A 24,866-nucleotide genomic window follows, 5' to 3' on the forward strand; every position below is an offset into this window, starting at 1 on the left:
GCGGCCCCTCGGCAGTTATGGCTGCAGGTTGCTGTAATAACGAGTCAGCGTTTCTCTTGCGTCAGGGATAATGAGCTGCTCTTCAGCCGCTGCCTCCCGGGCCCTGCAGGGAGGAAGCAGTGTCCCTGCTGGAAAAGGGGGGCTGGGGACAGGCACTGAGTGGTGGAGGTACCTTCCCAGCTGTAGCTCCTGAGCTGGGAGAAGACAGGCTTCCTGTGTGGAGGTTTGGATTCAGCACTGCGAGTGTGGCTGGCGGAGGAGTGTGGCTGGCGGAGGAGTGTGGTTGGTGTGTGTTTCCTCAGGGAGCAGTGGAGGGGAGATGAGGGCTCATAAATGGGGTGACTTTTTTGGCCCTGTCCCAGATACCTGAATAGCAGCAGTAGCCAGATAGCCCCTGGGGAAGAGGGTATGTGTGTGGATGCATCAGCTTTTCTCCCTAAATGCCCCATTTTACCATGCAGTCTTCTCCTTTGTGTAAAAATACCATCAGGCAAAAATTGAAATTGAGATCCACCCCCAGCACCACCTAAAATAAGGACGACTGCCCTCAATTTAGTTCTGTCTCCTGGGCTGTGTGCAGCAGCTCTGGGTATTGGTGCTCAGAGCAGGCACCCCTGTACCACATCTGCAGCCTCACTTGATGGTCCTGAAAGGGATGCTCTGTGCCTGTCCCAACATCCTGCCAGCTGCCGTGCACACCCCTGACCACCTCCTCCTCACTCCATCCTCCACCCTGCTTTGGTGATAACAGGAAGATTCACAGAATGTGTTTTTCTGTTGAGCTATTGTAGGCTGCATGGATTCTGTACAGGGTTGAGGAGAATGGTCAGGGGCTTGGGGAGTACCTGGTCCTGCAGTGAAGAGAGCACTGGTTCCTGTGGTGACTGGGTCACTGGGTCCCTTTGTTCAGACACCACATCTTTCTGATTTGGAGTGCGTGCTGAGAAACAAAAGTGTCTGTGTGCAAGAAGGAGGAGGAAGTGTGAGGCTGTAGGGTCCAAATCTCATGGGTCTGCTCATTTGCATTGAGATATTGTTGTTTCTTGCTCCTTCCCACTGGGCTGCCTGGAGGGCAGGCTGGGCATGGCTGGGAGGGTGTTATGCAGGCAGGGGTCCCATGTAGGGATTGCCTGCTGCTGAGCAGGTGGCTGACAGGATGGTGGAGAGCTGCTGTGAAGCATTGTCCGCAGCATCTGGCCAGTTTTGGGGTACCTGGCATCAAGGTGCCTTGGGAGGTAGCTGGTGTGTGTGGTAGGAGTACTTGGTGGGGCTGGTTTGCTGGCTTCACCTTTCTATGTTGGGACTTGAGCAAAAAACCCATTTCTGTGCCTCAATTCTTTGTGTTTGAGTTTTAGCCTTGGTAGATCTGGGAAGGGAGCTGACCTGGACTGGCAGCCTCAGCCCTGCAGTGTAGGAGATGGGCTCCTCGGAGAGCAGCCCACGGGTTTACCTGCTGGCCACATGTTTCTGCCTGCTTCCCTGTGATGGCTTTCTTGGGAAAAGAAAGCACTGCCTGATTTAGACTTCTCTTGGGCACCTGAGATGCTGCCCTTAATTGGCAGGCTAATTTTTAATTTAAGTCACTTGTGCTTGCAGGGGAAAAAGGTGTCCCAGAGGGTCGTTGTGCCTGCTGGTCCCTGACCAGCCCTGCCTCACATGTGTCCTCCCAGCAGCCCCATTTTTCAAAGCAAGTCCTACAGACTGCTCTGTGCCTGTTCTCAGCTCTGGGGAAAGCTGCCTGCAAGCCCAGTGTTCTCAGTGTGCTCTGGAGAGCTTGGAGTCAAGTCTGTGTTAATCACAGGTGTGATGAGTTGGACAAGGTCAGCCTCTCCCAGACAAGGGGGCTGAGCACTGGGGGCAAGTGTCTTTCTTTGACAGGAGTTGCCCTGGCGAGCCTCTTGAGGTGAATGTGAGCTGTCTCTGTCCTTGGCCATCACACGTGGTCCTTGCTTTCTGCTGACCTCAGCCGCTGAGTCAAGTCACTGCTTTTCTAGTAAATGTAGGGACAAGGCTGCTCTAGAGTTGTGGCTGAGCTCAGGAGGAGCCAGGAGAGCCTTCCTGCACATCTAGAGCAGGACAGGGCAGTGGGGAGTAACAGCTGTGAGCTGAGAGGAGACCTTGAGGGAATGAGAGTTTGGAGTTGCGGCGGTGACACGTCTGATAGGCGATGTTGCTGAGGGGTCACCTGCAGCTGTGCCTGCTTTGGTGGCATTTGTGGTGTCTGGAGCCTGGACGTGTTGTGAATGGCTGATTCTGCTGTGGTGTGTCTGGTGGGACAACCTAGCAGGAATGCACTGGAGAACTGCTCCCCTCAGGGTACAGCAAGGGGAACGTTTGCCAAAGCCTGGCTTTGCTAAATTCCTGACTGGCACAAAGGAATTTATTTTATCAGCCATTGTGGTGCTGTTATTTATTTTGGTTTTTGGTAGCATCTGGTACAGCTGATCCAAACAGGTGGGATACCAGTGTTACCACCTTGTTCCTTTGCAGAGAAGCCAGGTAGGGAAATAAATTATATCTTGTTTGAGATGTTAAAGCTCTTTTCAAACCTTAACGATTTCATGATTCTATGAAGTACATGGTATTTCAGCTTGCTGATGTAGAAGCCTGAACTCCTCAGTGACCATACAGAAATACAAGGTATTTAAATGCATTTGAGACATGGGCTGGTGGAGGACTGCAGTAGAACATGCAGCTTTGCAAAGGATTGAAACTGGTGCTTGGAGACTGTTCTGGATGTGCTGGACAGTGCTTGAAACCATGCCTTCAAATGGCCACAGACCATGAGAATGCTTTGAGCATGGTGCAAGTCAAAGGAAGAGAAATAGAAGTTACTTTGGCAGAGAAGTGTTTTTGCTGTTTCTGCATGAGCCGAGCCCAGGCCAGAGAGCATTGCCCTGCCTGAGGGGTAGTCCTTGATGCAACTCTTATGACTTTCCAGCTGAATGTGTGTTTTGGGTAGCTGATAAGCAGAAGCCAGGGGCCTGCCCCTGTCCCAGGAGGACCTTGCCTTGCTGGCAGCCTTTCTTCCCCCTCCCCTTCCAGGATCCTTGAAGAAAACATGATGTATTGCTTTCTCAAAAGTACTGTTTTCATATCTTCTGGGGAAGCCTTATCAACAAGGGTTTTCCACACAGACTGTCCTGTGTGCTCCTAAAATTAAGTCTGGTCCTTCCAGCTACTTAAATAAACATCTTCCCAGCAATACCTAAGGCCCTCCAAGAGAAGGGCCTGTACCTCGACTGGAAAGAACCTGGGGGTCTGGGGAGGTTGAATAATCTGTTTTGGGGTCTGAACCCCCCAGACTCCATCTGTTCTGTGCAGTGGCCTGTGCCTGCTGACAGAGACTCCTGAGCTGGCAAAGGGAAGGGTTCTCCTGGTGTGATGGGGGATGTGCCAAGGCCCTGAGTGTCCATTTGGTGATGAGGGTGTGTGCCTGGTGAGGGTGTGTGCAGCCAGGCACAGCTGCTGATGTCCTTTGTGGCTGCAAAACCAAGGACAGTCAGAAGAATGCTCACTTGACTTTTGCCTTGGCTTCCACCTGTGCTCCCTGTTGGATGTTCTCTGTAGATTTCCATCTGATGTTGCTGCTCAGGGGGAGTGTGGGCTGCCACCAAGTAGCTCATTGTGTGGATCTTTGTACATCTCAACAACCTTTTTTATTGCTCACTGCTGTCTGCTAGAAGCCAATACAGAAGGTTATTTATGAGAGCAGTGCATTCAGGTAAACACAGACTCCTTCAAAATCTTTCTCACAACAAGTGGTTGAATTGAGGTGGGTTCTAAGCTGGATTGATGTTTAACTTGAGATACTAAGAAAATACTTCCTCTGTTTAGCTAAAGCAAACAAATTGAGAGAGGAGACCTTTTAAATATGATTCGCACGCCAGCTGCAACCAATACTGATCTCTTTCTTTTTGTTTTTTCTTTTACAGATATATTTCCAACTGATGGCCAGTCTGGTATGTATTAAATAAAAATGGAGCTCTTCAAAATTCCTTCTCCCTTGCCTTCCCTGTACTTCTCTTCCTTCAGAGTCAGCACTAACCAGACTTAGAAGACTGGTACATGCCATGTACAGTCTGGAATACACAATGGACATTATTGTAAAAAAAAAAAACAAAACCCAAAACCAAACCACAAACAAAACCCAAAAAAAAACCCCACCCAAAAACTGAAGCAAAAGAACTTCCTAAGCAAACATCTAATATTTAGTCATTCTTGTATAGCAGTGACATCTTTTATGCTTTCATGTAGTGATGACTAAACAGCTGGAAGGTTCTTTCCTCCCATGCATTGTAGCGTAGCAAATTTGGATGTCCAGGGTGAAGGAGTTTGGGAACTTGTAGGTCTTGCTCATCACACATAATTGAAAACACTGATGTGTCAAGATGCAAATGTAACTCAAATTGTTGTTGTTTATATGTTACCTGTATACAGGTGGATATGTCTATGAACCTGAGGATATATATTTGAATTTGCAGTACTTTGGGAAGACACAGTCCTCCCCTGTGGTTTGTAGTCTCTATGTTGCTGTTGAGTATTGCTGTTAAGGACAACCAAGTTGCTCACTGTGTTGCCATCAGTGCAAAGAAAAACTTCCTGGCTGCAGTGCTGTGTGCAGCCTTGTGGGAGAGCAAGGTTGCTCTGGGTGGAGTTTTCAAATCAGGGAAAAATAACGTAGTTTTCAGAAGCAAACATTGATGATCTCAATTCCTGCCTTCCCCAAATTGCCAGAAGCTCCTCGTGCAGGCTGATGTTGTGGAAGTGCCAAGGCTGAAGGAAAGGTTTGTGTTTTAACCAGTGATACCAGGATCAGTCAGTGAGAGCCTGTTGTTTCAGAGCTGTAGTGCCATGTGGGGATGTGCCATAGCAAAGGCACTGGGAATGGAAGTCAGTGCCTGACTTGGCCTTGTGTCACCCAGGCATGTCACTGTGTCCATCTTTGGCTTTGCATGGGATCCCTTTTCTCCAGTTCATGGATGGCGTGAGGATAAATCACTGTTGATGGTGGAGGCATTGGGAGTATGGAAATCAGCTCTGATGTCTTAAAGCTGATTTCAGGGAAAATAACTCACTGGTTTAGAGTGGTCTGGTGTAACAATGGGGGCACTGTAATTGAACTTGCTGAACTGAACAGAGGAATGGAAATTGTGGATGTGTTTCCAGAGCTCTAGCCAGCTATCAAGGCCATGGTGTAGAACTAGATGCACTGGATTAAGGCTTGGATTCCACATTAGTAAGTCCCTCATGATTTTCTTGCTTTCTTAACATGTAAGAGTGAAATATTAGGGTTTTGAGGAGCAAGGATATATTCCTATCTGTTGAGTTTGTAGGAGGCTTTTCTTCACCTTGCTGGATATCTGTCTTCTTTGGATATTGGGTTTTGTCTGCCTGTGCTGTGAACTCAGAGATGTCCTTTGCTTGGCACTTCTCCATCCTGTGTTCTCCAGCTGGTTGGGGACCTTGCACAGCTGCCTCCAGGGTGGGGCATGAGTGTGTGTCTGCCGATGATAGCGCTTCAGAAAGTGTTTGTTGCATGTCAGCAGTGTTGCAGAAAACATTACTTACAGAGCTTGGGGCCTTTTTTACAATTCTGTCTGTTTTTCAGGAGATAAGTTAAAGCTTTAACAGGATTCCTCTAAATGGTAGTTGCACAGACACTGTGCAGTCTTTTTCATACCTTTCTCCAGAAAAGCCTTAAAGTTGGTGCCATGCTTTTTCTTCCCATGCACTAAGCTTACCTGGAAGCTGTGGTATCTCAAAACACAGTGACATGTCAAGGCAGCAGGCAAAGGCCGAGTAGCACTGCTCCTGCCAACAGAGCTGTTGTGCCTTCCTGAGGCTGTTGGGTTTGACTACTTCACCTCCTTTTCATTACTGAGGTTCTTGAATGAGTCAATTTACTCTGGTCACCAGAACTCCCTCCCACACGTGTATCAGGAATCTGTTTTTTAAGCTTAATCTTGTGAAGTCAGGTGTGTCTGTATGGCTGGTTTCCTCTCTGGGTGAGAAGTCTGTTGGTCCTCTTCTCAAGGAGATGGTTAGCAGAGTGATGGAAGATGCTGAGTTGCATTATCAGGGTTGGGAATTGCATAGGTGGGGTGCCTGAGCCAAAATTCAGCCATTTTGTAGGCACAGTAGCTGTGGTGTGCCCCAGAGCATGTTCCTGCTTGTTAGCATAGGGATGCCCTCAGCCTGGATCATCCCTGTGTCACGTGGGAGCACTATGGAGGTGGAAGCACAGCAGTGTTTGTGTCCCAGTTACCTAATGGTGATTGCAATAAAGCAGTTGTTGAACAGAGGCCTCACTTTGCTTCTGTCTGGCACAGCAGTGCCTCAGTGCTTTCCTCTCCCCCATCCCACAGCTGGGATTTGGCACCTGTAGGGTGATTTTCAGAGGGAGCCATTTCAAACCATGTGATCTGGAGTTCAGATGGAAAGCTGAAAGACTTCAACACCCCTGAGAGATGTAGGGTGGGGCTTGGTGGGCTGAGGGACACACTCACATTCCCACTTCTGCTGAGGAGGACTGGCAGGGCACATTTGCAGCTGGATGTCTGTGGATGTCTTGACTCTGAACACCAAACTTCTGCCAGGCAGCTGATGCTGTTCAGCTCCCAGAACTTGCTACTATGTGAAATTTGCTGCCTGCTCTGAAAGGGAATACTTCTGCCACTTCAAGTGGATCTCCTGCTAGCTTAGTGTGCTGTGCCTGTGCCCTCCTGGCCTCCTACATGCTGCAGCCAGCCCTCCTCCTCTCCGTGGTAGAGGATCCCAGCCTTTTTAGTCTCACCTCTTGAGGAGCTGCCTCTGGGTGGTTTAATTGCTTTTCTTTGAGCAGCTCTAACAGCCCCGTGCCCTTGTTGAATTCCAGAGACCAGAGCTGACTGCAGGGTGCAGCTGTGGATGTGCTGGTGTTCAGCAGAGCAGCAAGTGATGCTCTGTCTTGGTTTCACCACTCCTGATGACTTTTTTTCATCTGCTGCACCCTGACCTGATCATTTTGTACAACTGTCAGCAGTGTCTGAGATATCTTTCTTGAGTTTATAAATGCCTCTTTGAATTAAGTGCTGTGAAGTTTTCCATAAAGAGATGAGGGTGATACTACCACTGCAAGGAGAAGTGGTTTTTAATCCTTTAGAAATAAAAGGAGGGGAGATGGATTTTTAAATTAGGAAACTGCTATGTTGCACTCTTTTGTAATTGGGTATTCCTTACTCCTTTGGGAAGACTTAGTCTGATTAGGGTGTTGTACTCTTGTATGCTCTGTATTGACCTGGGAGGCAGCCACCTGTAGCACTGGAATTAGCTTTATTAGAGAGAGTGGTTTATGCAGCATGATTCATGTGATTGTGAACCCAGGAAGGAAGTTGCTATATGAGGGTTATTTAGGAAAACTTGGAATGTCTCTGCATCTTGCTTAAGGTGGGGAACATAAGTGAGGATGGTGTATCTTCTGCTTGGAAAAGCATACCTGAAAGCAGCTCAGCTGAGGTGCAGTAATCCTAAAGTAGCACAAAAAGAAGCCCTTCTGCTTGCTCTCAAAGATCACAGGGATATTTGAGTGCCTTGTCTTGATTTTAATGCTCTGGATTCACTAAAAGGAGGTAAGAGGATACCCATAGCTATGCTCAGTTTAATCTAGGTGATTATGAGACTGTAAGATTTCTTCAGCACATTTATGGAGACACCTTGCTTAGTGGGAGACCTAGGTATGACCTCCCCAAATTCCTGGGAAAGTTTGCTGCATCTGCTCCTATTACCAAATCACTATTACCCTGCCTCAGGAGGTGGAGATGGATTTCTGCACGGTGCTGCCTTTGTGTTCCTTGACCTCACAAGCTGAGCTCAGTCTCTTCTTGTTCTGTGCAGTCAGGGAGGCAGGTTTGCAGCTGTGCAGGCTTGAGGGTGAGGTTAAGTGGTCACTTAGCAAGTGGCCACTGCTCAGAGGACACTCTGGTCCTGCAGGGATTCCTCTGCCAAAGCAGCCAGGAAGGTCCAGGAATCACAGCGGGAGGAACTTGGAATGATGCTATTTGAATTACATCACAGTCTCCTTTCTGGAAACCCATTCGTTCTTTGAGATGACAGGTTTTCCAGAGGCATATTTTGTGCAGAGATCACACTTTTGCCTTGTACAACCTCTCTCCCCCTCCACTGGCACAGTGGGAGCTGCACAGTCTCCTCCTAGACAGTGTGAACGCTTGAAGCTGGAGGGTCTCTCTGCAGGCGCTTGGCTCTCGATTCCTGTCTTTTTGTTGTTAAATATTTACAGTGAGACATACCAGATGCTTCCTAGGAAGGGTTTTGTCAGCTTCCAAGTCCCCAGATGCAGCTGCAGAAGAGGCTGACGGCCATTAAAGGGATGGTGTCAGCCCGAGTTCAGCAGCGATGCAGTGACCTCCTCTCGCTCGTGCCACGGGCGCCGCTGGCTGTGCTGTCTCGTGGGCCACAGCAGGATCCAGGCAGAGAGCACCCTTCTGCTGATGTCAAGAGATTAATGATGTCTGCTCCTCAGGCTTTTTGGTTTTCTTGTGAGGGAGCAGGTGATGCTCTTGGATTTTGTTGTTGCACCTTTTTTCTAGGGCCATGTCTCCGCAAAGTGGAGCTGCCTTGGCTCCCACTCTGTTCTCAGCACACCGGTGTCTGTCTTGGTCACCCAGCCCTGAGGAGAGAGGGCTAGACTGATCCAGGGTGGCAAACTCCTGTCACCAGCCCTGGGCATGGAGAAGCCAGCAGCTGAAGTGTTGCTGCTGAATGCATCTCCTATGCTGGCTACACTGGTCAGGTTCCCAGTGTGCCTCCTGCTTTCACGATAAGGTCCAGGACCTTGGGCTAGGCCCCTGTTTGTTGCTCTTGGTGCTTATCAGCTTTTGCTGCTGACAGGGTGACCTGCTGCGGAGCACTGAGGATGAGGAGGGAGGGTCCCTCAGCCTGGGCTGTGTGCTGGCCTGGCCCCTCCACCCAGGATAGCCTGGACGTGCACCCAGGGCTTGCTCCTGTGCCAGCTGTCCCTGTTTTAACTATTACAGCTCCTGCTGGATGAGGATCTTCCCGAGTGCTGTGGATCCTGGGAGGTGGCAGGTCGGCTCCTCTGAGGGGGGGTCAGGGAGGAGCAGCTCGGCTAGGTCATCGTTTTTCCAACTAAATATAGTTGCCTGTGCTTTCATAAGGTCGGGATTTTTGCATCACGTGACTGTCTTATCCCTCCCAGCCGGCAGTCAGAGTAGGGGATCGTGTGTCTGAATGGGTAATAATTAACTGTTAACTAGCTTTTCATTAGAGCCTGGCAGAACAGGCAGAACGGTGCAGCAGAGGCAAACTGGAGTGGAGGAAACTGCTCCGGATCCCTCCTGGAGGGTGGACACCCCCTTTTTAATTTGCAAATCAGTTGTCCCCAAAGGTGAGTGGGCTGGGTTGGATTTTTTTATTGTTTTGTAAGGAGTTGTGAGTTCTGCCTGGTGTCTGCCCTTGCTGTTCTGTAGTTCCTGTTCATGTTAACCCTCCCTCTCCCCCACCAGTGATTTTAGTTTTTAGGTCATGAACTATCAGCTGGTCTCTGAGCTGGCTTGGAGGAGGGCTCGACCCTCCATCTCCTCCACGATCTGGCTCACTTGCATACCCTTGGCAGCTGCAGCCTTGCTTCAGGTGGCCTCCTGTCCTAGCACTGGGGTGTCCTTGCTGTGCCTCGTGCCCAGAGTGGCAGCTGGATCAACTCGTGCCTTTTCTCAGGGGCCCAGACTGACACGGCGTTTTCCCTGCAGTGCTGCTGGCTTTTCCAGCCCCTGTCCCTGAACCGTTTAACCGGACAGAATGTTCACAGGTGTCCTTGAAGGCTTTTTTGCCTTCCATGCTGGCAGAGGAATTGCGGGTGACGTGCTCTTCCAGTCTGCACCAGATGTGCTGGGTCAGGCTCTGGTGCTGGAGTAGCCTCTCCTGCAGAGGTGGTGGATACGAACAGGGTGGCTCAGCAGCTCTGGGGGCCTGAGCCAGCCCAGCTTCCTCATTTTGACAGTTTCTGAAGTCTGGTCAGCTGGGTGACCTTGGCTGTGTCCCCTGTGCCATGCTTCTTGGTTTCTGGGAACCATTGGTTTCCCCTGGAGAGAATCCTTAGTTTAGGATTAATCTTTTTTTTTTTGGTAGAAAACTGGGGAGGAGGTAGTTCATGTGCAGTCTCTGGCATCTCAGGGATCGTGTGCAGGGCTGTGAGCATGGATTGAGTGTCAGGAGTTTCCTAGAAATCCTCTTCAGGGAAGAGATTTGCTTGAAAAGGCTGTGGAAAGATGTCACTCGCCCTTAAGAGGGAGTTCATTCGCTACCTTTAATAGTAGCTGTCTGTGCCAGGAAGAATCCAGGCTGCCCTCACTGACAGTGTTCATGTTAGAAATGCTTGTCAGTGTTTCCTAACCCGCTCCTCCTGGAGTGTAGCTTGTCACAACTTGAAGTGTTTCTGTCTGGGACTGAGAGGCTGCAATGAAGATGAGCATGCATTTTTGGTAAGTCCAGACCCTTCCTGCCCCTCATTTGCTCTGGAAATAAATGTCAGACCCTGCAGATAATGCATGTGTGTAAAGCTTGTAGCAGCTTTGTGTGTTTAAAGGAGCAGTGCTGTTCCTCAGCTCCCTGAGGAGGGCTGTTCTGACTGAAGCCCTGCTCACTGTGAGGATCTGTGCTGTCAGCAGAGATGGGCTCTGCACATGTCTTGATCTGCTCCTCCTCTTCCGGGGCTTTCAGGACTATCAGCTGAGGGATGTGAGGGCTTGGAGAGCTGGGATTATAGCTCAGATGCCCACACTCAGCCTGTGACAGTGCTGTCCTGGCTCTACCTGCCTGTGCCCCAACTTCCCTCCCTGCACTTTTACAGGGCAAACTCCTGAGCTCCTGGAACTGCCTAGGACACCAAGGTGGGAGTGTTCTCATGCTCTCCATAGAGCTCTCAGATGCCCTTTTTGAAGTTATTTTTAGAGAGTGATCTTTGCAGCAGTTGCAGAGCTTACATTGCAGAGAGATGTAGGCAGCTCCTTGCTTCCTTTGCTGTTACAGTAGGGCTTGTACAGTGGAGCTTCTTCTGAGGAGCTGTGGAAAACTGCTTGGAAGGCTTTGAGCCATGGTACTTGCAGCTTATCTCCTGCTCCAGCTGAGCAGGCTTCCCACGAGCTTTACAAGCCTGAATCCTGCTCAGGCATCCACCTTAAGGATCCAGTCTTCTGCTTGGTCCTGACCTTGGCCATTCTTCTGCAGTTTTTCTTGCATGTACAGGAAACTTCTGGTATTGCTGAGGTGTTGCAGATATTCCTCTTAGCTTTGTAAGCAAGGCCAAACGCTGCCCCTGGGAGCTGTGAGACCACGAGCTGTGAATGGTGAGGCTGACTCTGGTTCTCTGCAGTCCCCAGGAGCAGGTGGGAGCCCCTGTTGTGGAGGCACCAACCCATTTGTGCTGGAACATGTCCTTGTGCTAACATCTCATTCAAAGCTGTCTGAGAACTCCATCCAGTGCTCCCTTGTTTCTCCCTCCATGCCCTCATGTGCCTCCAGCTGCGGCTGCGATTTGGTGGGAGGTAGAGCTGTAAAACATTGCAAACCTGGAGGAGGTGCAGTCTGTGGGCTGAGCCTGTCCTGGGCCTTTCTGGCTTTGTGTGCCTTGTGATGCCTTCAGCAAGATGTGAGCATGCCGTGCTATAAATCCCAGGCTTTTCCGCTCATGTGTGGTGCTGCAGCGACAAGTGTTTCCCATCTCAGCTCTGGCACAGGGCTGAAACTGCTGGGAGCAGCTCCTTGGGAGCGGGCAGGGGTGGGTCTGCTGATTGGTCTCTGGGGACAACTGCACCTCTCGGCACGCAGGGGTGCTGCCAGTGTCCCCCTGGGGAGGCTGAGGTGCCCTCCCATCTGCTGGTGCTTTCCAGCCCCTTTGCAGTAAGGGTGTGTTGCCCACCACAGCCTCTTGCTGATACAGAAATGGGTGCAGCACCCACAAAAGGAACATAAAGTGTTTGCCCTTCCCCCAAGGGTTCGCTGTCTGTAGGAGGTCCTCCTTGGGATGGACTCAAAAAGAAAAGAGCTTTATCATGGTCTGGCTGCTGGTGGGAGCAGGGACTGTTGCTGGCTTGCAGGTCACATCTGGCCTGCAGGACTGGTCCTGCAAATGTCCCTGTGTGCTCTTGGTGGACATGAAGCTCACCAGCTGTGTCCACTGATGGCTTGGGCAGGCTCAGACTGCAAGTCCTGCGCTGAGTGCATGAGTGCCACAGGAGAGTCTCCTCACCCATGTCATGCCCCTGCTGCTGTGCAGATCAGGTCACTCTGGGAGAGAGATTCCTTGAGGGCTGGAGCAAGGACAGGGACAGGATTGGTGGCCGGAGTTACCCATGTTGGGAAGGTAGAGATGCACCTTTGGAGCTCTTGTCTGTTGGCTCCTTAGGTATTCTTTCAGGCCAGGGAGGGGATTCTTGCAGCTACAGTGGGGTCCTGGCAGGCCTGCCTGTGGCGGGTTACCTGCTGGGCCTGTCTTACGGGAATTTCTTTGAAGGTTGGTGCTGTTTCACCTCCTCTTTCCTGTGTGTCAGTACCCCAGGAGGGACTCTCCTGCCCTCACAAAATGACTCTGAAGGAGCTATCTATCTCCTGGGAAAACAGATAATCCCACACAGAAACATTTTTAAACATTTTTCTCAGCTCACCCTTGCCCAAGCTGCACTTGCTCTTTCTCACCTAAGAATCTCAATGCCAGAGCGAGTGTCCTGTTGTGTTGGTTACTGCTTACAGTCTTCACATGTGCCAAGAGTGTTCTGTGGAGTGTGGGAAGGAGGGAGGATTGTTTGGAGACAGAAGAGTGAAGTGGATCCTGGTGGACCGCTGGGCACGTGGCTGTCCGTCTCATACAGCACCCTCAAGCTCCTGCCAGGGCTCTGGGGAAACTGGGGATACTGGTTTGGCTCCTGCAGCCCCATCAGGAGCTGCATCACAGAGCATGCGCCCCTGCCTCAGCCTCTTCAGCACAAAGTCCGGGCTCTTGGCTTGGAACCTCCTTTATCAGCAGTTTCTGGTAGGTGCCAGGCTGTGGAGCAGGGAGCAGGATGGCTCCTTTCTGTCGACCTGGCTGCTGGGGAAGGAGGAGGGGGTGCTGTGTCAGGGCCAGTGTGCCAGAGCTGAGGTCTCTGCATTCCTGCTGGGAGCCTGGGCTGCCCTCTGAGGCTGTTCCAGCTGCTGCTGGAGCCCTTGTCTGCAGTACACATGAGTGGTACACCTGGAGCAGGCATTACAGCATTCTTGCTGTAGGTAGATGCATTTCCCCAGTAATGCCAGGTCTCTGCCCAGCATTGCAGATTTATTCCCTCTCTTCATGTACCTTCTCTAAAATTCCATTATAAATTCCACTGGATGCAAGGAAAGGCAGAAAACCAGTTGCTGGGTGTTTGGTTTCATTTTCCCAGATAAGGTAGTAGATACGTCTCCTTGGCTGAGTTCAGTGGTCCCATGTCAGATGTCCCTGGTGGGGTGGAGGGACATTTAGCTGTGGATCTGCTGTCACTCTGGCTGTCTGGTCCTTGTGCAAGGGCTCCTCTTCCAGGTAAGAGGCCTTTGCTCACCTGGATGCCCCTGTTAGCCTCCCCCCCAGGGCTCTGTGCCCCAGCCAGATGCGGGCTGCAGGAAAGCACGGGGTGTCTGCACAGCCTTGCCCTTGGTGTTTGTCAGGTGCATTTGGGAGTGAGTGTCCAAAGCCAGGGAGGGCTCTGGCTGTGGCACAGCCACAGGAAGGGTTTGGCTGTGATAGCAGCATTGGGGCTGCCGTGGGTGCTCCCACCTGTCCCCTTGGTTGCTAAGGAATAATCTCGTGGCTGGGCAACCCCATGGCTGGACAAATGATCAGGTTCTGGCTGCAGGCAGCAGATCAAAACTCAAGACCTGCTTTTCTGTTCTTGGCTGTGCCAGCATCTGCTCTGTGGCCGCAGGCAAAGCTGCTCCTTGCTTCCCTGCCCGCTGTCCCCATGCCAGCTTCACACCACTAAAGCCTGGCTCCTGCTGCAGCTGTTTTGTCTGTCCCCTCACACAGAGAGGCCCTGTTTTTCAGGAGGTGGTCAGGCACTGCTAGTGCAACTGAAATTACTTACTGCCACCAAACAGATGCCAAAGGACGGTTGTGAGACACCCAGAGGTCTGAGACATCTGTCAGCAGCTTTTAAAGGCTCAGCTGTGAACCAAGGCAGCATCCAGTGTCCCTCAGTGCTTGTGCTGAGCTCCTGCATGGGATGAGCAGCTCTCACTTGCTCTCCACTTCCCAGGTCGATGCAGTGAGGTTTTCAGCTGAAGACCACAAGATATGTTGCTGGTGCCCTGTAGGGTGCCAGGCATGCATGGCAAATGTTTGCCGCGGTCTTGGCTCAGCAAATGCTGTGTCCAGCCACGTGTTCACCAGCAGGTCACTGCCTCTCAGTCTCCTGCTTTGGCCTCCACCATGAATTGCTGGATCTCAGCTCCATCCATGCACTGCAGCCTCCCTCCCTGCTGGACTGCAGCCCTTTGCTTTGTGTTTTGTCTTCAAGTGCTCTGCAAATGCTAATTAGGCTTCTCAGCACCTCAGCGAGATAAGGGATCCCTGTTCATATCTTGCAGATAAGGAAAGCAGCAGAACTTGTTTCAAACAATCTCCTCCCTCCCCCGCAGAGACAATGGAGTCTGTGGCACCTGCCGCTGCAGCCTGTGCCCCTTGGTCCTCTTTCACTGCTGCTTGTGAGGCCCCTCTCTTTGACTGGTTCCTAAAAAAAAGCACAAGAACATCTATGGCCTTGAGGGCTCCTGAGGTGAAGCAGCTGGAGGAAAGGGCTGGGGGCTGCCCTTTGGGGGCTGTGCTCTGGTGGGAGCAGGCACCTGGGTGGGATCCTTGCCGACAGAGCTGTCCCTGCTGTCCCCCAGCTCCAGAGATCAGCCTGATCAGGCTGTGCCAGTCCCATCAGTGCTCTTGGAGCAAGCAGGGGTGCTCTGTGTCTGTAGAAAGCCAGGGTGGCTGTTGGTTTGTGCTGTAGCTCCTGGTGCCTTTTGAAGCTATATTTAGTTGGTGACATCTGTGGGCGTTGAGTGGAGGTTTTTGGGGGCTGTTTTGAAAGCGTTGGCTCTTCCTACACTAGCAGGGAAGTTCAAAAGCCCTGTGGCAAGCTTTGTGCCATGGAGCCAGGATTCTCAATGAAGTGCACATGGAATAAATGAGGGACACGTGGGCACTGCTGCTGCTCATGAAGGGAGGCACTGCAGGTGGGTTGGGGAGGTACTGGGGGGAAAGGGGAGGGTTCAGGGACCCAGCTGAGAGCTTGGACTCTTCTGGACTTGAAATTCCCATGCAGGAGCCATAGAGAAAGGAACTGGGGAAGGGGAGTGCACATGGCTCTGTCCTGCCATGTCTGACTCTGCCTTATTGACACTTCAAAGCCTCCAGCTCTGAGCAAGGCCGGGATGAATCACCCGGTTTCACTCAGAAGGGGACCGGTTTTGATCATCCAGGCAAAGTTGTCCAGCCTTGCAAGGAGATCAAAGGCAGCTTTGAGCAGAGCTGAATAGGCTACTCAGGGTGTTTCCCGGGGCATCCCTTGATAGCCCGTGCTGATCTTCCCACCCTCACCCTACCCCAGTCAGGGCTGCTTTTCTTCTAAACAAAGCCAGTGAGTCAGCAGAAATCCTCTCTGCAGGAGCCTGGCACCTGGCACAGGCTGCCTTTGGGGCAGGGCCCAGTGGGCTCTCCTCCCCCTGTGGAGCACCAGTGTCCTGGAGGAGACCCTCATGCATGTGGGGCTGGTTTGTGTTGGGCAGAGGTGTGCTGCTCTGTTGCTCGGTCTCTGCGTGCCCTGTGTGAGCCTGATCAGAGACCTTGCAGCCAGACCTGAGGGACAAAGCAAGTTGAATTCCTGTTTCTGCTTGTAAGGAGGTGGTGTGTGAGCTGGAGCCAAGATGGGCCACGGTGAGGTTGAGATCTTGACTTGTTGTGAGGTCTGTGGTGGTGTGAACCCCAGCAGTCTCACTCTGATGTGTTAAAACACCCCAGAGGTGCTTCAGTGCCTAAATACTTTCAGCTGTAGCAGGATTTAGGCACTGGCTCATTCTCTCTGTACATTTCCTCTCTTGAACTTACTGTCCCTGCTGGGACGCCTGACTTCACACCAGGATTGAGCAGCACAGACTTTGGCATCGCTGTGTCAGAGCCCTGCTCTGCTCCCTGGGGAGCACCGGCCTCATGGCGCCGTGATGGGAATTGGCTTTTCAAGGGCGTGTTTGTTCTGCTGTTCTGTGGGTGCTTTGCAGCATGAGCTGAGCTACTTGCCCCCCTGCCCCCCCCCCAGCTGGGGAGGGCAGAGGTAAGGCAGGGACTGCCATCCTGCAGCAGGATGGGTTAAAAGTCCATCTCTGGGCCACCTGGATTGGTCAGGAGTTTTCTGATCTTAATGAGGCAGTTCTGAGACTCGAGTCAGGAGCTGGCTGTGTTTTCTGTTTACCTTTTCCTGTTAGCCCTCCTTTGCTCAAGGGGGAGCTGCTTTGCTTCCTACTCACTTCTCTCCAGAGCCAACGCTCCCACTCCCGGCCCTCAGCTGTGTTTTTAACACTTTTGTTGTCCTTCTCTTGCAGAACTTACAACTCCAGCGAAAGTGGTGAGGGCTGCCAACCCAAGACAGAGGAAGGGAAGCAAGGTAAGGCTGTGCCTGTTCTCCTCTCGCTGGCCCCAGTTTCTGGTGCAGTTTTCAGTGCTGCATGAGCCTCTCAGGGGTCTGGAGAGCTGAGCTCTCCCTTCACAAGCTTGGTTGTGGAGAGGCTGGTGTGCTGGCCTTGTTCTCTATCTCCTCTTCAGCATTTTAGGGGTCTTGCATGCTGCTGTGACTGGTTTTCTGCCCAGCTAGGTCAGGGGAGACCTTCTCACCTCCACTCTAAGAGGGGGGCACTTGGAGGAGTCCTGGGCGTGGAAAACCTTTCACCCTGCTGTGAGGACACCCCAAATTCCTTGTGGGCTCAGCCCGTGCCCAGCCCTGCAGTGTAGGTAGGATGGTGACAGAGGAGTGTCTGCAGCTCTGTCCTTCCTTGTGCAGTCTGTTCCTCCCTGGCACACAGAGAGCCAGGGAAATTGATGTCAGACAAAGCCACTCCTCTGGAGGAACCAGGGCAATTTGTTCCAGGGAATCAGTGGTGATGGAGGGACAGTTTCTTCTGCGGCACAGTTGGGGACAGGGGCTGTTGGTATTGGCTCCCAACAGCCAGTAGAGATGTATTTGCAACTTGATAGGACTTTTCCATTCCATTTTGGAGAGAGGAGGGCCCTGGGGATGGAAGGTGCTCCTTTTTGTGAAACAGGCATGGCCCTGTGCTGGAATTGGTTTTCCTGGGAAACTTGCCTCCTGGGCAGAGGAGCATGGCACCTGCATGTAAAGATGTGATCTCCTGGGGGATAAAAAATTGCCATGACTCCAAATTAATTCAGAAGTAACAATCACACAAGGGCAAGGAGGAGTTTCTGTGCCCATATAGGATTTCTTTGGTGCCTGGGCAGCTGTTTGTCCTCTGTCCTGCAGGTCCTCTGGAACCTGAAAGAGATAGAAATAATGGTAGTGAGCAGGTCATTTATTCAGCAGAGAAGTAGTTGATGTTCCCCTGTGTGGCCATGGGGTGACTGGAATGAGGGAGTTCCCTTCACCTGCTTCAGTTTTCTCTCCCACTCTGAGACCATGCCCTTGCTTTGCTGGCAGCACATGGTGGTTGTAGTTGGGCACTTGACTGGGGCTATGCCTGGCTGTGGCTGCCACTAGCTGGAAGAGCTTCTTCAGTGGAATGTAGTTGTATCAGGTGTACTTCGAATGCTGTAAGCAGAATGCTTTCCCTGTCCAAGGGATGGTGCCTGTAATTGAGTGAATTACCCTGGGCAACTTGCTGCCAAATGCTGCTGCTGCTGGGGCAGAATATTTGGTGAGAGGCTGGGAGTTTGCAGGAGTGGTGGCAGCCTCATTACAATGTCTGATGGACATAAACTTGTCTGCAGCTATTTGGAATTAGTTCAGGGTTCCTGCTTTGGTGGGATGGGGCTGTGTATGTGCAGTGTGGGTGTCCCCCTCCAGCCTCCTGGGGACAGCTGTTTGTGGGACAGTGGTGTGTGGAAAGCGTTCTTCCCTGCTGCAGGGTGCACCTGCAGCTTTGTGCACTAACAGGACCTTTCTCTTTGGTACCAGGTTGGTGACTTCGGTGATGCCACAAATTGGCCAACACCTGGAGAAATAGCCCACAAGAGTGTCCAGGTGAGAGCACAGAACCATTGTGATGGGCAGGATAGGGCCCTTGCAGACTTCCCTATCCCTCTGGAAGCACAGGCTGAGCCAGGCCATTTGGGGTGCTGAGTGTCAGTGTGGAGGCAGCCAGGAATAGTGTGCAGGGAATTTCCTTTTAGGGCTGCCTGCCTCCCTCCCTCAGTGCTATTCTGGGAACCTGGAGCCCATTCTAAACCCTGGGCTGGCTGAAGCAGGTAGGCCAGCTCCCAGACCTGCTCTCCTCAGGGCTGCTCTGTGCAGGAAGGGTCTGGGCCAAGGTCAGGAGCTCCACAGGAGGAACTGAAAATGGATGAGAAAGGTTTGGTGTGCTGAAGGGGCTCAGCCCTTCCTCCCTGCTGAGGACATGGGTGTCATTGAAACCTTTCTATTTTTGGATGCTGCTCTGCTAGCTCCTGGCTGTCTGTCAGGGCAAGGTGGTCACTCACCCTTTTGTCACTAGGGCAGTCTGGTCCTTTACAGGACAAGCTCATCCATGAGCACAAGGTGGTCTCCCTGTCAGCCCATCTTGGTGTCTCAGTGAGCCCTTGTCCTTCTCAGGAGCCCTTCCGTAGGAGCAGGACAGCTCTGGGAGGTACAGTGCAGGGATGCACCCAGGGATGCACCAGGGCAAAGAGTTCCTGTTCCTGCTGGGACAGCTGGGGCCTGCCTCCAGCTCCTCACTACTCCCACCTCTCACCCTTTCCTGCACTGGTGTGTCCCCAGCAGCCACACAAAGCACCGTCCCTTCGGAAGCTGCCTGTCAAGAAAGACATGAAAGAGCAGGAAAAGGGAGATGGGAGCGATGGCAAAGAGAGCCTGAAAACCAAATCTGATGAGTCTGGGGAGGAGAAGAATGGTGATGATGACAACCAGAAGTCAGCCCAGAAGAAGAAAGGTAAGGCAGGAGCTGATGGGGACAGTCTTCCAGACTCAGCTTCTCTTCCCCTTCCCAACCCTCAGGCAGCTGGAAGCATCCTCTGCCTTCTCTGAGGGCCTTGCTGCAGGACATGATCCCATTGCAGCTGTGGGAAAAGGTGTTTGCAGGCTTCAGGTGTCATTTTGATGGGAGCAGGTGGAACAGGGCCCAGGTAGGGGCAGAACTAAGAGCCTGCCTTCCCATGTGCTCCATGGTGGCACAGAATAGTCCTTCACTGTGGGTTGTATCAGCTGTGGTTGACACATGGGCTCAGTCTGGCCTGAGCCTGGGCAGGCAGAAAGGGGCAGAGGAAGGACAAGTGCTGTGACCATTGCCACAGGCAAGTTCTGACTCATGTCCCTCCGTGTCTCAGAGTCCTGGTCAGAGCTTTTCTGCATCCCGTGAGGCCTGGAGGGGTGTCAGAGGACAGGGTCTGTCCAAAAGGCCCTGCTGCTTTCTCCCCTTTACGTGTGGCAGCTGGGGGGGGGAAGCAGACGCACTCTGAACCTGTGTCACACCCAAACCCTGTCCTTTTGCAGGCAACAAACACAAGTGGGTCCCTCTGCAGATAGACATGAAGTCAGAGGTGCCTAGGGACAAAACAGCCTCTCGGAACAACCGGCAAAACGAGCAGCACAGGCACCCCTCCAACAACCGCAGCGAGCTCAAAGGTGAGGGCTCGGGCTGGGGACCCGCTCCTGGCCTGGCCACAGTGCCCAGGGGACAACTGTCCTGCATTCAAAGGGCTTGCTCTGGGGAGGTGCTGTCATGCCCTAACTCCCCTCCTGCCTCTCCTTCCCGCTGCTGCAGGCTGGCACCCCGACAACAAGCACGAGCGCAGCTGGCAGGACCACGACGAGACCTCCAGCGTGAAGAGCGAGGGAGGCGCCGTGCGAGGAACCTTCCGGGGCCGGGGCCGCGGCCGGGGCAGGGGCCGTGGCCGTGGCAGAGGAGGTGATCATTGTGTGTGTGCTCCTGTGCCTGCAGGGAGAGTGACACAGCGCGCAGAGCTTGGTGTCTGTGTGCCTGAGAGATCTGGGGCTCTAAAGTGGGCTGGGGAGGGCAGAGCTCTCCAGGGATATAGGGGAATATTGTGGCAGGTCATTGCAGCCGGTTAGTGGAGCTGCTGTTAACAAAGCAAATAATTCATACTAGTATTTTTATAAAAGCAGATGTCTTCCTGCTAGTCAGGCTAAGCTCTTTTTCATGTTTTCTGCCCCTTGCAACACCTCTGTGAGCAGAAATTGAAGCATGTTGATAGTCTGTGAAGGCTTTATGCTCTTTGAGAGCCAAGCAGGGGTCATGGCTTGAGTGAGAAAGAGCATCTGCCCTGGCATTTGACTGCGCAGTGTCTGTGCTAACACTGATGCAGCTTCAGTGTAGGGCCTTTGTGTGTCAGCTGGGCTGCCCAGTTACACTTGGGTGAGAGGGTCCCTGGCTCTTCTGTGGCAGAGGCAGAGAGCAGGAGGATGAGGGATGTGGGTGCTCCACTGCAGGCTTCCAGGGGGTCCTCAGGAAGAGGGAAGTGTTTGTGCAGGAGTCCACCCCCATGTGGCAGGGCAGACCCCAGGGGCTCTGTGCTGACCCTGGTGTCCCCCAGGGCACTTTGACTACCAGTATGGGTACCGGAAATTCGAGGGCTCGGACGGCTCCCGCACCCAGAAGTACGCCAGCAACATCACCTACTACTTCGACAACATCAGCAGTGCTGAGCTCTACAGCGTGGACCAGGAGCTGCTCAAGGACTACATCAAGAGGCAGATGTGAGCACCACCTCCTGTCCTTGTTGGGTGGTGGGGACTGTGCAGCCAATCCCATGGGAAGGGTTAGAGCTGACGTGCTGACTGTGCTTCGCTTCCAGCACCGGGCACGTCTGGGCTCCCCAGGCTTGCTCCCCTCAGTGTGTGGGGGGTGTTATTTCCTTGAGGATGCCCAGAGAATGGTGGTTTGGGGCTTTCTCTCACTGACATGTTGTCATGTCCATGCAGAGAATATTACTTCAGTGTGGACAACCTGGAGCGGGACTTCTTCCTGCGCCGCAAGATGGACTCGGAAGGCTTCCTGCCCATCACGCTGATCGCCAGCTTCCACCGCGTGCAGGCGCTGACCACAGACATCAGCCTCATCATCAAGGTGAGGGCAAGGAAAGGTGACCTTTGCTCCTTGTTCTGCTTCTCATCGCCCCTGTGTAATGCCTGTTCACTGTGGATGAGGTGCAAGTGGAGCCTTCTCTTGTTCCTGACTCGCTCCTGCCTCCTGTTAGTCCTCCCAGGGAGGAATGGCTTGGGCTGACCCCCTCAATATGCCAAAGTAAGGCCCTAAGTTAACCAAGTACTGCTTGGTTCCAGGCTCTGAAGGACAGCAAGGTGGTGGAAATCGTGGATGAGAAGATCAGGAGAAAAGAGCAGCCAGAAAAATGGGCTCTGCCTGGCCCTCCTATGGCAGACTACACACAGACAGACTTCTCACAGTTCATTAATTGCCCTGAGTTTGTGCCCCGGCAGAGCTTCCAGAAGGAGACTGGTGAGCACTGGGGAATGTGGAGGGAGGTGTGGGATGCAGTGCTGGGACTGCAGCATGACTGAGACCCTGAGAGTCAGGAGTGTTCCCAGGGCAGAGCTCTGCCATTGCCTTTCTCCTTGGTGGTGGGAGCTGGTGTGGACTCCCCAGAATGCTGCTGCCAGAATGCTGCTGCCAGAATGCTGCTGCCTCCAGGCATGGGATGGTGTGAGAGACTGAGTGTGGCTTGTTCTCTGTTAGGGCTGAAGGGATTCAGAGAGTCAGTCCTGCTGAAAGTCTCTTGACATGCCTGGAAATTGTGTACAGCTGCTGGGCAGAGCAAAGGGCACTTGTGAATCCAGCCTTCCTTTACTGGTTGAGGAGATATTGGGCAGTAGGTGTGGAGCTGTCAACCAAGGGCTGCGGAAGGATCTTCTGTCCTTCATGGGCTTCCCATGCTCTTGTCACCTCATCCCATGGGGGCTGGCAGGAGCCCAGGGCTGGGCCTAAGAGCCTGTGTGAAGGATCTTGGTGCTGCCATGAGAGTTTTGACAGAAGATCTGGCTCCAGACTCTCTCTGGAAGGTTTCCCAGAGAGCAGCAGAGCACCTGCTTTAGTGCTTTGTATGTCTGGTAAACTGTCACCTGCAAAGCTCTGTGGCCACCCCTGGCATCATAGCTTTAACTGCAGATTCCCACTCTGGCACTTGTGGGCACTGTGCTGGTTAACCGTGGCCACTGTATGCCAGTTAGTGCTGCAGGCTGTGCCATGCTGCCAGAATTGTTGGGTAATTTGTAACTACACCTCCTGGGTTCCTTCCCTCCCTCTAAATCAGTTTGTGGCTCTTGTTGGCTCTAGAGTCCGCTCCAGGCTCCCCACGTCCTGCCAGCCCAGTCCCCACCAAAACAGAGGAGGTCAGTAACCTGAAGACAATGCCCAAGGGCCTGTCCACAAGTCTGCCAGACCTGGATTCAGAGACATGGATCGAAGTGAAGAAGAGACCCCGACCTTCCCCAGCCAGGCCCAAGGTAAGTGATGTAGGAACTGTTGGATTGGGAGTCTCCCAGTGATTGGGGTGACTTGGATTATACATGGGCAGGCTTCAGTCAAGTAAGGTCTGTTGGGAGTGATGTCCCAGCCCCTCCTGTGTCCATCTGAGCCCCTTTGGAGCTGCTCCTCAGTGGTGTAAATGTCCTCCCCAGACGGGCTGGGATAAAGAAACAAGGGGCCAGAGCTGGGTCTTGTGTCACCGTGTGGTCTTTACCCCGTGTCACCCTTGGCCCCCTACCTGCAGAAACCAGAGGAGTCAAAGACACCGCAGCAGCAGAAGCAAAAGGACCAAGATGAACCTGAGGAGCTCGACTTCCTCTTCGATGAGGAGATGGAGCAGATGGACGGCCGCAAGAACACCTTCACCGACTGGTCAGACGAGGACTCGGATTACGAGATCGACGACCGCGACGTGAACAAGATCCTCATCGTGACACAGACCCCTCCGTACCTGCGCCGCCATCCCGGCGGGGACCGGACTGGCAACCACACCTCCAGGGCTAAAATGAGCTCGGAGCTGGCCAAGGTCATCAACGATGGGCTGTACTACTATGAGCAGGACCTGTGGACAGAGCAGTTTGAGCCAGAGTATTCGCAGATCAAGGTGAGAGTGCTTATCCGAGGATGGGAGGGATCCGTGTGGCCTGTGGGGAGCCTTGTGTGCAGCGCTTGGTCTGGGGTGAAAAGGGTTACAGACTACTCGTGGGGTAGAACTAAGCTGGGATTAGTCCTCTTGCAGTGTTTGGGATTCTTGGCTCCCAGCATCATGTTTGGCCATACCAGGGATAAACACAGCGCTGTAACCAGATGTGAGGCTACAGCCAGGTAAACAAAGTGCCGGTAGTGAGGTGACCTGGAACATGGGGCCCATTGTTCTGCTGTCTGCCAGGATCTCAGCTGGCAGTGCCAGATCTTGAGGGGAACTGGGTGTCTACACTGCCCGTAGTGCCCTGTGCTTTGGGCACAGCCTGTTGGAGACTGTGTGTTGGGGACGGATTCATAGGTGGCTGGGCTGCACTTGGCCTGTGCTCTTCTCCATTTTGGTGTCAGTTTGCACAGACATGGGCTTTTTATAGAAAGCCCATCTGCTGTTTTGAAACGTTTGGGTCCCAGCTTGGTGACTCTCACTTCTGGGGACTTGCCTAGACTCATTCAGTGACAGAAATCATGGCTGTGAGGTGGGATGACTTATTGGAGCTGCCAGCTGGGCTCAGTGCTTCTAAGTTTGATACCTGGCCCATTGCTGAAGCAGTGCTGCTCTCTGGGGTGACAGGGACAGTGTGTGTTGGGATGTGGGTCCTTCAGATCCATGGGAGCGCTGTGCCCTGCTGTCAGCATGGCTGTGAGGATGTGGGGAGAGGTGCTCTAAGGACACAGGAGGGGTGGCAGGGGGTCCTGGCCAAAAATGGGTCACTGAGCTCTTGTTGAGCTTTACTGCACTGGCTTTGACCTGGCAGGTAAAAGCCTGAAAGAAGCAGGTGCTGGTTAAGCTATCTGGGATCCCTGAAAGCTTGGCAGCATCAGTGGCTCACATGTGGCCTGTGCAATGCCCAGTTTTCTGTCTGCTGCATCTCCCCTTCCTGCCCCTATGCAGCCAGGGCCCTCTGGGCACCCAGGCCCTGCGACTGTCCTTGGGGCCCAGTGTTGTGGCTGTTGCTCAAGCAGAGCCATGGTTGTGAGTAGTTTGTTCACCATCTTCTTCCTCCAATGCAGCAAGAGGTGGAGAACTTCAAGAAGGTGAATATGATCAGCAGGGAGCAGTTTGACACCCTGACCCCAGAGCCCCCCGTGGATCCAAACCAGGAAGTCCCTCCTGGTCCCCCCAGGTTCCAGCAAGGTAAGAGATGGGACATGAATGGATGGGACCAAATTTATGCAGGCTTCTCATGCTGAGAGGTTCTTGGAGGCAGAGTGGCAGCTGGGGAGAAGGAACTGGGGTCACAGGTGTAGCGGATTATCCAGTTCACAGAATATTCTGAGTTGCATCATTCCCAGATTAATGCTCCCAGCTGAATGCTGTGGAGCTCTGGAAGAGGAGCCCAAAAGCAGGGGTGTCCCAGTGGAGTGAGGAAACTGTGGCAGACTCAGATGTAGTTCCTGGGATTTGGCTTTCCTCTTGGACCCTCTCT

General features: G+C 52.7%; 1 protein-coding gene across 5 annotated transcripts in view; it reads left to right on the top strand.

Annotated features, from left to right (window-relative positions):
• LARP1 (La ribonucleoprotein 1, translational regulator) overlaps positions 1 to 24,866 on the top strand; it is a 45,474-nt gene that overhangs the window by 11,959 nt on the left and 8,649 nt on the right. For 2 of the 5 annotated variants that reach the window (XM_038149777.1, XM_038149780.1), the window contains exons 2-13: positions 3,936 to 3,962; positions 16,612 to 16,673; positions 18,198 to 18,263; positions 18,996 to 19,167; positions 19,728 to 19,859; positions 19,999 to 20,142; positions 20,789 to 20,951; positions 21,177 to 21,321; positions 21,537 to 21,711; positions 22,546 to 22,715; positions 22,982 to 23,341; positions 24,451 to 24,574. In XM_038149777.1, coding sequence (XP_038005705.1) covers positions 3,936 to 3,962; positions 16,612 to 16,673; positions 18,198 to 18,263; positions 18,996 to 19,167; positions 19,728 to 19,859; positions 19,999 to 20,142; positions 20,789 to 20,951; positions 21,177 to 21,321; positions 21,537 to 21,711; positions 22,546 to 22,715; positions 22,982 to 23,341; positions 24,451 to 24,574 — 1,740 coding nt within the window. Of the gene's footprint in view, positions 1 to 3,935; positions 3,963 to 4,013; positions 9,407 to 9,460; positions 10,500 to 16,611; positions 16,674 to 18,197; positions 18,264 to 18,995; positions 19,168 to 19,727; positions 19,860 to 19,998; positions 20,143 to 20,788; positions 20,952 to 21,176; positions 21,322 to 21,536; positions 21,712 to 22,545; positions 22,716 to 22,981; positions 23,342 to 24,450; positions 24,575 to 24,866 lie in introns of those variants that run through there. The other 3 variants (XM_038149778.1, XM_038149779.1, XM_038149781.1) reach the window with 3 other exon arrangements.

This window comes from Motacilla alba, chromosome 13 (genome assembly GCF_015832195.1).
Source record: "Motacilla alba alba isolate MOTALB_02 chromosome 13, Motacilla_alba_V1.0_pri, whole genome shotgun sequence".
Classification (NCBI taxonomy): domain Eukaryota; kingdom Metazoa; phylum Chordata; class Aves; order Passeriformes; family Motacillidae; genus Motacilla; species Motacilla alba.